The sequence below is a fragment of the Micromesistius poutassou genome (assembly GCF_964030765.1).
Source record: "Micromesistius poutassou genome assembly, contig: SCAFFOLD_5771, whole genome shotgun sequence".
Taxonomy (NCBI): Eukaryota; Metazoa; Chordata; class Actinopteri; order Gadiformes; family Gadidae; genus Micromesistius; species Micromesistius poutassou.
Window position 1 is genome coordinate 1,755 of NW_028178217.1, and position 12,607 is coordinate 14,361.

Below are 12,607 nucleotides of genomic sequence, written 5' to 3' on the forward strand. Positions count from 1 at the left end.
GTGTGTGTGTGTGTGTGTGTGTGTGTGTGTGTGTGTGTGTGTGTGTGTGTGAACACAGTGGGGAAGCAGTGGGGTTCGGGCCCCCGCAGGTTCAGGGGCCACCCGGGGTCAGGGGCCAAACCGCTCTGTTTCAGGGTATCAAATCGAATCCCTTTTCATCGGTTTATCGACAAAGGGGAACTGACGCGCCGGGGTGTGTTTGTGTTAGGACACCATGTACAGTCCGAGGTTATGTCACCGGAGCGGGGCGTTCTCAACTTTCTGCTCCTCTTAACTTTCGGCTCCTCGAAGGGGCGGGTTCCAATGGACGTCGACGCCCAGTCATTGGTCACAGGTGGCATCGCTCAGGCAACCCCGGGAGCTGGTTGGCCGTCCCGGTTCCACGTTTCCTTTTCAGCCTCCTGCTGGGTGTCTGGTGTCAGAGCAGCCAAGCGCCAATTCGGTTCCGTGGTCGTGTTGCGCACTTCGTCTAACTTCGGTCTCCAAGGAAGGGCTCCCGAGGCTCCACCGTTCGACCAACTCCGACAAGTGGGCATTCACCGGGAAACTTTGAGTTTCGTTAAGAAGCGTTTTGAACATGGCAGACAGCGAGGAGCAAGTCACTTCCACCACTGCCTTCGGAGAGGAACGGGTCCACGGAGCGGACCTCCACGGAGCGGACGAGGTGACGAACGAGGCCGCGGCCAGAGAGCCCTTCAACGTGGACGACATCGTGGACCTGGTCGGCGGAGCCCAGGACGCCATCGACAGACACATAGCCGAGGAAAGTGCGCTTACTGAAGACCCTGAACTGTTCTCCTCTCAGCCGGAACCAGAACCAGAACCGGAACCGGTTACTGTGTCCGAGCCCGTAGACGTGTCCACGCCGGTAATGAGTGAGCCTGAGCCCGCGGCTGAGCCCGAAGAGTCGACCCCGGTATCTGACGGTGTGGTTCTGTCGTCAGACGAGCCGGTTGTCGAACCAGAGATCATCAGCGCCCCTACTCCGGAGCCCAGCCTCCCCACCCCGGAGCCCAGCCCCCCCACTCCGGAACCCACCCCCCCCACTCCGGAGCCCAGCCTCCCCAGCCCGGCCGCCCCCCCCCCAGCAGCAGCAGCAGCAGCCGCCGCCGCGCCTCCGACCAGAGAAGAGGAACCTTCCGTCGCTCCAGCATCATGTAAGCATTTACACACCTGACGGGCGGGTACTGAGCGCAGGGTCCGGTCCCCCAGACCAGGGTCCGGGTCCCCAGAGCAGGGTCCGGTCCTAAGCCCGGTTCTATGTGCATGTTTTGATGTTTTTAACCGATTGTTTTCTCCGTTCAAGCTGCTAGCGTAGCGCTCTGTAGCATAGCGCTCTGTAGGCGCTCGGCTCCTCCACCGCTCCGCGCGGAAGGTACCGCGGTGTGAATGAACGGCTCGTTTCGGGGGGAAACGTCGTAATGTATGTTTTGGTTTGATGACCCAGACCAGCTAATGTCCTCTTAGTCCACCACCCGGAGCCCCGCGGCCCGCCGGCTCTCCTCCTCCTCGTCCTCCCCGTCCTCCCCATGAGGCGGCACACTGCGCCGCATGACGTCTGTCAGCGCAGTGGTCCACCGAGACGCAGCGACGCCTGTCTTCATGTTCTTTGACCAAGCGAATGTTTGCCGTTTAATGTGCGCCAGAATGCTGTCAACATGACGGCTGTCAACCGAGGGCGACGCGGTGTTTAGCTGCCGCGTCGCTAATCCACCGCGCCGCTAGCCTACCGCGCTAGCGGACCCACTCGTCGTGTATGCGTGTGTGTGTGTGTGTGTGTGGCGCACACACACACAGAAACACCGCGCCGCTAGGCTGGGTGCCGCTAGCTACCGCGCCGTTAGCCCAGCTAGCATGGCATGCAGCAGACGTGTTGGGGATTAATCACAACAAAGGGCCGTGTCTCCATGGACAGGAGACCTGCTGGAGTAGGCCATCAAAAAGACCTGCTCACTGCCTCCCACCCTTTGTTCTCCACGCCGCTCCCTCTCCTCCGCATCTTAACCCGTCAGACTGGGCTGTCTCTAGTTAACCCGTCAGACTGGGCTGTCTCTAGTTAACCCGTCAGACTGGGCTGTCTCTAGTTAACCCGTCAGACTGGGCTGTCTCTAGTTAACCCGTTAGACTGGGCTGTCTCTAGTTAACCCGTCAGACTGGGCTGTCTCTAGTTAACCCGTTAGACTGGGCTGTCTCTAGTTAACCCGTTAGACTGGGCTGTCTCTAGTTAACCCGTTAGACTGGGCTGTCTCTAGTTAACCCGTCAGACTGGGCTGTCTCTAGTTAACCCGTCAGACTGGGCTGTCTCTAGTTAACCCGTTAGACTGGGTCTCTAGCCCTCTGTTGTATCTAGGTAACCCCCTGCCTGAAGGGCGGGGCCGCCTCCTCATACAAAGACCCACTCCCTGCTCCTAGCCTTCAGGTTCCATCAACACTAGCTTATTACTGCCAGCCTACTCCATGGTCCCTTAGCACTGGTCTACTGCATGGTCCCTCAGCACTGGTCTACTGCATGGTCCCTCAGCACTGGTCTACTGCATGGTCCCTCAGCACTGGTCTACTGCATGGTCCCTCAGCACTGGTCTACTGCATGGTCCCTCAGCACTGGTCTACTGCATGGTCCCTCAGCACTGGTCTACTGCATGGTCCCTCAGCACTGGTCTACTGCATGGTCCCTCAGCACTGGTCTACTCAATGGTCCCTTAGCACTGGTCTACTGCATGGTCCCTCAGCACTGGTCTACTGCATGGTCCCTCAGCACTGGTCTACTCAATGGTCCCTTAGCACTGGTCTACTGCATGGTCCCTCAGCACTGGTCTACTCCATGGTCCCTTAGCACTGGTCTACTGCATGGTCCCTTAGCACTGGTCTACTGCATTGGTCCCTTAGCACTGGTCTACTGCATGGTCCCTCAGCACTGGTCTACTGCATGGTCCCTTAGCACTGGTCTACTGCATTGGTCCCTTAGCACTGGTCTACTGCATTGGTCCCTTAGCACTGGTCTACTGCATGGTCCCTCAGCACTGGTCTACTGCATGGTCCCTTAGCACTGGTCTACTGCATTGGTCCCTTAGCACTGGTCTACTGCATTGGTGTAGTAGACCAGTGTAGTTTCTTTGAGCCATCATCTTTTAGACATCTTCATCACAAGCAGAAATAACCTGCTAGTCGGCGCTACACGTAGCAGCTAACTTCTTACAGCACTAGCGCTATGGCTAACCATCCTCCCAGCGGTAGCCTAGCACTAGCCCTATGGCTAACCATCCTCCCAGCGGTAGCCTAGCACTAGCCCTATGGCTAACCATCCTCCCAGCGGTAGCCTAGCACTAGCCCTATGGCTAACCATCCTCCCAGCGGTAGCCTAGCACTAGCCCTATGGCTAACCATCCTCCCAGCGGTAGCCTAGCACTAGCCCTATGGCTAACCATCCTCCCAGCGGTAGCCTAGCACTAGCCCTATGGCTAACCATCCTCCCAGCGGTAGCCTAGCACTAGCCCTATGGCTAACCATCCTCCCAGCGGTAGCCTAGCACTAGCCCTATGGCTAACCATCCTCCCAGCGGTAGCCTAGCACTAGCCCTATGGCTAACCATCCTCCCAGCGGTAGCCTAGCACTAGCCCTATGGCTAACCATCCTCCCAGCGGTAGCCCAGCACTAGCCCTATGGCTAACCATCCTCCCAGCGGTAGCCTAGCACTAGCCCTATGGCTAACCATCCTCCCAGCTGTAGCCTAGCACTAGCCCTATGGCTAACCATCCTCCCAGCGGTAGCCTAGCACTAGCCCTATGGCTAACCATCCTCCCAGCGGTAGCCTAGCACTAGCCCTATGGCTAACCATCCTCCCAGCGGTAGCCCAGCACTAGCCTGGTGTTGCTAGGTGGAGGTTTGGCAGTTTGGTGTCAGTGACCGTTAGACTGACAGCAGGAGGTCCCTAACCCTTCTGATAATGCCAGTCTAATGTCCAAAAAGGTTTCCATGGCAACCTTTAGGATAACATGTCCTTTAGTAACTTGGGAATGTTCCTCCCCACAATGGGGAGGAACAGTGTTGAAACAATCCATTTTTTCCAATCTGTTAACTGATTGTAAACGGTCTCCTGGCTCCCAGCATGCACTGGGGTCTCCCAGTCGACATGAACATTCAGTTCTTTAAGAGCTGGTAGCAGGTGGCCCAGTAGCCCCATCGTTTCCATAGCTTCACTGGGCTACTTATAGCGATGTCTCACTCGTGATTGCTAGCTCAGGCTAACCTCTCGGTTCAGGCTAACCTAGGACTGAGGGAACACTCTCTCCAGGCGTTGGTGTTCAAATTATGTCTTGGTTGAGGGAACCACTTGTTCTGGTTGAAACTTGTTCTGGTTGAAGCTTGCAGATTAGCTTCATCATCAAATACGCATTTTCAGAGGTTGAGGTTTGATGTCTATGATAAAGCGTCCACCAGTGTTTGACTGGATAAATGTTAATTTTAAGCTAATATGAAGGCTAAATGAGCCAATGAGAGCCCTTCTCTGGGCTGGCTTTAAATATGCCATACATCAAGTTCCCCGAATAACCTGTAGGTCTTTAAATACTGTGTGAGGCTGTTTAAAGAATCTCTTTTAGAAGCTAGTTTCAAGTGACGCCAGCGGCTCAGAGGTGACCATGGGTTTCCCATTGCGTTGCAAGAGCTGTAACCTGACTTTCTTTCACCCTGGTCCTTCTTGAGCCCAGTTTCCAGGGTCCAGCCTAGCTCTGCGCCACACACCCTCTCCTGGGGAGCCCTATCCCTAGTGACCACAGTAGCTTCCACCATTGGGATGACATTGGTCTTTAATGGTTATAATACTGTACTTACAGTACTTAATGGCATCTTCTGCTTTAAACATAGATTTTATAGGCTCTATTTTTGTGTTTTTATTTATATTTTACTTTTTATACAAATTCTAGGGTTTTACTAACCCTTTCTATTTTTTATAGATGTTTTACACTGGTCTTTTCCCATTGTATAAATTAAAACCACTGCTGTTTAGTTGGTAGCTGATTGGCTGGCTCTGTTACAAACTACTTTGGTTAACCAGTAGGAGAAACCTAATTGGCAAGGCTAGTTTGTTTGGCTCGTTTGTTTGGCTAGTAGGCTGGATGGTAGCCAGGCTTAAATAATAGGCTAGTAGGTTAGACTAGTTGGAAAGGTTAGGTTTGGCCAGGATAGCTAGGCTAGTATGTTGGACATGTTGGATAGGCAAAGGTAGCTAGGCTAGTAGGACAGTCAAGCGTAGCTGGGATGGTAGTGTTACGGTCACTGGGTGAGGCCCAGTGACTCATGAGTTGGAACGTGCAATGTCCTGACTTCATATCTCTGTAGTCAGGACCCATGAGTGTTCTGTGGGACCCAACCACACGACTCACAATCCTGAATCCATCCCAGGGTTTCTGGAGTGTTCTGCACATCCACAACCTGGTTTGACCCATTTGGGGTCCAGACCAGGAGTTCTGTGTACATGTTCTAATGGGGTTCCCTCTCTTTCTCTGCTTTACTCACACCTCCCTTTTTCTCCACAGATGAACCTTCTCTTCCCATTTCTCTGCCCACTTCTCTGATGCATTTCCCTACAGGCAAGTCCTCTCCTCTCGTCTGTTTCCTCCTCCTCCTCCTTACCCGTCGCTGCATGTCAGGGTTGCCTTGAGCTAACGTGTTGGCATGTTGAGCTCAATGTTTCCTAAGTCTCTGCCTTGCGTCTCGGTCTTTCAGTGATTTGGACAAATTCTCTCAAGGGGCGATAGAGGTTTTATTTGTATTCCAACCCCTCCCCCCCCCCCTCATTTTTTGTTTTCCCAGCACCACATGTTTTGGGTTAATAATTCGATTCCTTCCAACTTGATCCCCTCATTTGATTGTATTTTATTTTGCTTATTGTGCAGTTGAACTTCATGTTGTGATTGTAAAGACCCCTAAGGAGGGGTTCCTGCATGTCTTCATTGTCTTGATGCACCACACCTGGAGTGATGATCCTCCTTGTTTGTCTGCTCCCCCCGACCAGCCATGACGGCAACCTAACCAACGTAGAATACATATAGAACACAATTCTTCTCTCTAGAACCTCTAGAACCCAGCCAGCTTCCCTGTAGAATAAATCTAGAACACACTTGTCCTTTACCTCTAGAACCCAGCCAGCTTGTAGGGTAGCCTGTAGAATACACCTAGAACTGCCTCCTTTACTTGGGAGTCTGGGGGTCAGATGGAGGGATTGTACATTCTACCAGCATGTGAGTGTGGACTAGTTTGTGGTCGGGTGTCTTGAGTGTGTATTTGATCCGTTCTGCATTCTCCTTTCCTGCTGAAGCACTGGGACAGAAGGGTGAGTCCCCTGCTCCCATCTCTCCCCTTTCTCCTCTGCACTCCCCTGACTCCCTGGAGGAGCTCTCTCTCACAGAGAGTCCTAACCAGCCCCCGTCTTCCTGGGCTGCTGCTCCTCTTGGCTCCTCCACTGCCGCCCCCCAGGGTGCGCCTTGGGGCGGGTTGAACGACGCAAAGAACCCAGTGGATCTGCTGGACCCCCTAGCCGGCCCTTACCTGAGCTTAGGGAAGGACCCGGAACTACATCCCAACGTGTGTGAAGACAGCGGCGTCTCGTTCTCCCCTGAGGAGAAGCCCTTTGGCTCCTCCGGCCCCTCTCCCACCCAGGTCCAGAGGATGGTCCCAGAGTCCCCCTCTCCCACCCAGGTCCAGAGGATGGTCCCAGAGTCCCCCTCTCCCACCCAGGTCCAGAGGATGGTCCCAGAGTCCCCCTCTCCCACCCAGGTCCAGAGGATGGTCCCAGAGTCCCCCTCTCCCACCCAGGTCCAGAGGATGGTCCCAGAGTCCCCCTCTCCCACCCAGGTCCAGAGGATGGTCCCAGAGTCCCCCTCTCCCACCCAGGTCCAGAGGATGGTCCCAGAGTCCCCCTCTCCCACCCAGGCCCAGAGGATGTTCCAAGACTCCCCCTCTCCCACCCAGGCCCAGAGGATGGTCCCAGAGTCCCCCTCCTCCTGGGAGACAAAGCTCCCAGCCTCTGAAGACAAGTACAGGGTCACCATGGATACAGCCCCCATTGGCTCCTCCCAATATCAGGAAGATCTCCATGGCAACGAGTCTGATGAAGAGGATGACTTGATGTGTGAGGAGGAGAAGAAGAATAATCCCTTTGACGGCTTCTCCCCACTGGCTGACGCGCCCTACTCCCATTTTGAGGAGGATCTGTCTGACTGCAGGGCCACTAAGGTGTCTGAGAGTCCTACCCCAGACCTGGTCCAGTACAGGCAGGCCGGAGACTCTCTAGGAAGCCCACCGGCAGCCTTTGATGAGTGCAAACCCTACGAGTCGAGCAAAACTGCTGCGGAGGCCTCAGGTCAGCTGATGAGTCAGTACTCATCTGCTCTGAAAGAATACGATGATGATGAGGAAGAAGACTCTCCTCTTCCCCAGTCTCTACCAGACCTCCTGAAGTCTTCCCCTCTGAACCCGGACAAACCGGACTCTGGTTCCTCAGAAGGAAGTCCAGAGCAGAGTCCGGTCCTGGAGCGTCGGATGATGGAGTCTCCCAACCCTCCCATCAACTTGTCGGCCAATAACCCCTTCACGTTGGATTCCAAAGTGTGCCTGCTGAAGGAGATGGCAGAGGCGACGGAGGCCAAGTTAGCTGGCAAACCCAAAGCAGAAGAAGACCAATTTTCTGGGGCCTTTGACCTTGTCAAGGAGGTGCAGGGAGCCTCTCCCGCCCAGGCCCGAGAGGATGAGCCGGTCCAGATTGAGCAGAAGGATTGGTTTTCAAGTCTGGATTCTCCCAAAATGCCAGAGAAATTCCAACCACTGAATTTTGAAAGCAAGAAAAGCCTGGGTGAGGATTCGGACTCTGAGTCGCCCACCGCAGACTCGCTGTCTCCGGTTCTGGAGGCCATGGCGAAGAACCCGGCCAGCTTCCAGGTGGAGTCTGAGAAGGAGGTGGAGATGGAGGTGGAGCTGGCGGACGAGGTCTCGGAGCACGAGGTCTCCTCTGAGGAGTTTGAGTTCATCGAGAGGCCGGCGCGAGGGGTCATGGATGAGTTCCTGGAAGCGTTCGATAATTCAAAGTTTGCCTCCTCCAAGGTTCCAGAGATTCCTCTGGATGATGAGCTAAGCTTTGAGAAGAAGGAAACCCCCTGTGCTAAAGATGCTACACGAATGGAGGAGAAGGAGGTTCCCAGCGAGAGCTCTTATCTTCTCCTCACCCAGGAGACCTCACCACAGAAGAAGGCTGAGCCAGAGAAGGTGGCTCTGGGCCAACCTCCAATCCCAGCTACTAGCCCCCAGGCCCTCCCCAGCAAGCCCACAGAGGGTGCGGCTGAGAAGATGAGTGGGGCCATTAGACTGTTTCAGATGCCCTGCCTGAAGATTGAAACAGGTAAACGCAAGTCTACCCAGTCCTCCATGGTCCTCATCCTCATGGTCACCTTTAAGTTCTCCCCTGTTTCTCCTCTCCTCCGGTCAGACCCCCCGGTCCACCTCCTTCACGTTCTCCTGAGTTCTCACGTTCATCCCTTCATCGCATCAACTTTGCTTTAACCATCGCATCAACTTTGATTTAACCATTGCATCATGTTGCATATCTCTGACTCACCCTTTGCATTGAAGTTGATTTCATCATTGCATTTAATTTGGAGCTTGGTGTTTGTGTGCATCCATAACCTCTTTCACTCCAGAGGGTAATGCAATGGAACAGGTGCTCTGGTTGAACGGTAAGTAACGGAACATCACAATGTTACAGTCCACGTCTTCATGAGACTCACTATTTAACGAGACGTGGCGGAGCAGCAACAGCAGGGATGATGGGTAATGGAGTTCACCACTTGGAGGTCCATGGACCTCTGAGTAGTGTTCACTTCCTGTTCTCTAAATAGCGTATGAAACCTAGCACCCAGGACCCCACCCTGCTACACAGCCCCCTCCCTCCCCCTGGGCGACCAGGGACCACATCCGTCTGTAAAGATGGCATGTATAGATTATTACTGGGACAAAGGTCAGGCCTCCTTCGAGAGACCTGGCTTATGATTCATTCACACTTCTCCAGTAACACTGGTCTAGAGGGGTGGACTGGTACAGGCTGGTCTAGTGGTGGACTGGTACAGGCTGGTCTAGTGGTGGACTGGTACAGGCTGGTCTAGTGGTGTGGACTGGTACAGGCTGGTCTAGTGGTGTGGACTGGTACAGGCTGGTCTAGTGGTGGACTGGTACAGGCTGGTCTAGAGGGGTGGACTGGTACAGGCTGGTCTAGTGGTGTGGACTGGTACAGGCTGGTCTAGTGGTGGACTGGTACAGGCTGGTCTAGTGGTGGACTGGTACAGGCTGGTCTAGTGGTGTGGACTGGTACAGGCTGGTCTAGTGGTGTGGACTGGTACAGGCTGGTCTAGTGGTGGACTGGTACAGGCTGGTCTAGTGGTGGACTGGTACAGGCTGGTCTAGTGGTGTGAATTGGTTCAGGCTGGTCTAGTGGTGGACTGGTACAGGCTGGTCTAGTGGTGTGGACTGGTACAGGCTGGTCTAGTGGTGTGGACTGGTACAGGCTGGTCTAGAGGGGTGGACTGGTTAAAGGATGTTTGTGTATATAATGTAAGCGAATGGGACTTTGCTCTAGGATGGCCTGTGTTAGTGGGTTTTGTTCTGTAGGAGATGCTGAGCTGGTGATGAGTGGTTAAGGTGAGTCCAGGGGTGCAGTGACTCGGCCATGTCTTTTATTAGATTTGTGCCATTGTTGCAATTTGCCTACAGTGGATGAGACGCTTTCTGATTGCATTATATTGATTCACCTTTGAACCATTTCGATCGCTAGGATGAGTTGTTGTTTTTTTCTAAGTTCCTCATGAATATTCATGATGACACTGCTGTTCATGCCACCTAAAGTCTTCGTGACGCAGTGCTGCCGTCCAGTTGATCAGGGAACTTTTGGAGGTGAGAAATGTGTGTTCAATGCAAAATATTGACCTGGTTCCGCATAGCGTCATAGCTTCTCTCTAGAGCCAACAGGGCCGTAGAGCACTTCTCCTTTAGTTGGCTGCAGAAAGTGTCAGAGCCCAGGGCAGTGTGTGGGGAGCGCCCTCTGGTGGAATGTCTCTGGTACTGTCAGCCTGGTGCACTGCTACTGCTGACCAGGGAGGGGCGGCATCAGAGTCACTCTGGTGTTTATGATGCAGGTTGGTTTGTCAGAGGGTCTGTGTTTATGATGCATGTTGATTTGTTAGAGGGGTTCTAGTTTTCATGATGATGGCTGGTGCTAGTCAGGGTAAGTTATTCTCCAGGTATCCTGGAGTTATGATGTTGGACTCTGAACATCTTCAGTCTTCTACTTGTGTGGTTCTGGATTCAGAGACTGGTTTCTGACCTCAAAGCAGCAGTTAGCTCCGTGGCAGACGGCCTCAATCAACCCAGGACCAATGGATTAGATGGTGTAAGGTGGAGGGAGGGGTGGTTATCGCTGCGTCAGACCTAAAGATTAGTGAGCTGCTAGATGCTGATCTCTGACCGGAGGGAGGGAGGGAGGGAGGGGGGGGGGGGGGGGAGGTTCCAGTGTGACTCGGCACAGAGGGAGTCTGAGGCAGCAGGAAGCCTTCACTTACTGCAGCCGCTACTCTGGAGAAGGTTCACTCTCTCTCTCTGCTGGAAGAGGAACATCATGGAGAGCAACCTCATGGAGAGCCCTGCTGAGCCTCCGTCCTCCACCGCCGCCTGGAGGACCGTTGGTAATGCCCTCTTTTCTCTGGTCCATCCCGGGCTACTGGGGTGGACGGCTGGCCAGAGGGCCTGGACTGGAGACCCACGCTGCTGCTGGGGACTACCGGCAATGTAGTGGTGACATGAAGGGGTTAATGTAGTGGTGACATGAGGGTTAATGTAGTGGTGACATGAGGGTTAATGTAGTGGTGACATGAGGGTTAATGTTGTAGTGACATGAGGGTTAATGTAGTGGTGACATGAAGGGGTTAATGTAGTGGTGACATGAGGGTTAATGTTGTGGTGACATGAGGGTTAATGTTGTGGTGACATGAGGGTTAATGTTGTAGTGACATGAGGGTTAATGTTGTGGTGACATGAGGGGGTTATTCTTGTGGTGACATGAGGGGGTTAATGTTGTGGTGACATGAGGGTTAACGTTGTGGTGACATGAGGGTTAATGTGGTGATATGAGGGGGTTAACGTTGTGGTGACATGAGGGTTAATGTTGTGGTGACATGAGGGGGAAGAAGGTGTGGATTGGGGTTGAAGTGCGCCGCTGAAGACGAGATGGCAGAATATTCCAGAATGTGTTGAGGACCTTTGAGCGTGATGGGGAGGGATGAGCTCATGTAGCGGGGTAATGATTGGCTAACAGGGAGGTGTGTTTCAGCTGATTGGTGTGGCAGTATAGATCCACAGGTTTGATATCTACATGAACAGAGTCCACATACAGACACTGGTGTTCCTCAACGGGTCTACCCCCCCCCCATAAACATTACAATATGCTTCCCAAAATTGCAGTATTAAACTAGCCTTATGTACGGCCAAGGACAACATAGCACTTTGAGTGATACTTTTAGATGCAGTCTGAACATACCTGTAGGGTCCCAGCTGTCCTGAGGGGAGGGAGCTGGTACCAGTGACTTGAATAGGATTAAAGCATATGTATTGATAACCAACGGACTACGGTAGAATAATTAATTAATAATAATAATTATTAAAAAATTATTATTATTATTAGTAACCTTGTGGGGAGGAACTCTTCGGTCTGCGGTACGGATGAGCTGATGACAGTGCGGTGACTCGCTCTTTATTGACCTGAAGCCGTTCAGGAGGAGAGATCCAGTACTGCACAGGAAGAGCCCTCCCCCTCCCTCCCTCCTCCCCCCTCCCTCCCTCCTCCCTCCCTCCGTGTCTGAGCTGTCGTTAGCGGAGCTGCTCTGCTGCAGGCTAGCGGAGCTTCAAGATGGACGTCAAACGGGGTTGGTGTTGATGTGATGGCTGTAATGTGTGTTGCGTGGCCGAGCCGTAGCGGTGCGTAGACCGCGGTGTGTGTGTGTGTGTGTGCGGCCGTCGGGCGGTGTAGCCGGCCGTCGGGCGGTGCAGCGGACGGTGTGTTATTGAGCGGTGCGGAGGTTAAACCGGGCGGCGGCGGACCGCCGGTCTATCTTTAGCTGCTAGCTCGTTATGCTACCATATGTAGCACCAGCCCCGCCTCTCTTCGTACCGGGCCGCCGGTCCGGTACAACCGGCCCGGTACGACCTATTCTACATTTAGGGCATTTAGCAGACTATTTTTTTTTATCCAAAGCGACTTACATTAAGTACTTACCTGCCCGTTAACGACCCGCCGGTCATAACCTAACGGTTTATTGAACGGTTCGCGGTCATTCCGTCTGACGCATCTCCGAACTGCGGTCACGTGTTCATGTCGTGTGTTGAACGGATCCGGGGGTCACGTGGTCTGGACTGCTGCGTATTGTAACGTATAGGAGTTTTAAGTCTTTATCGGCTCATTGATGCCCGCTGTGGCCTTTTTTTAAGGAGCGGAGGTGTCAGCTGTTGTCAGACCGGTGTCAGCTGTTGTCAGACACGCTGCTGTCACCAAGACTGCTGAAAAATGCAGCTT

The 12,607-nt window shown here is 53.5% G+C and overlaps 1 protein-coding gene across 1 annotated transcript; it reads left to right on the plus strand.

Moving 5' to 3' along the window:
- Positions 1–422: 422 nt before the first annotated feature.
- LOC311374676 (uncharacterized protein) lies at positions 423–9,160 on the plus strand. Its single transcript, XM_084490474.1, has 3 exons — positions 423–1,157; positions 5,535–5,633; positions 6,317–9,160. Exons 1-3 carry the CDS (start codon positions 578–580, stop codon positions 8,551–8,553), a joined length of 2,916 nt encoding a protein of 971 aa, XP_084346600.1. The 5' UTR covers positions 423–577; the 3' UTR covers positions 8,554–9,160.
- The last annotated feature ends 3,447 nt before the right edge of the window (positions 9,161–12,607 follow it).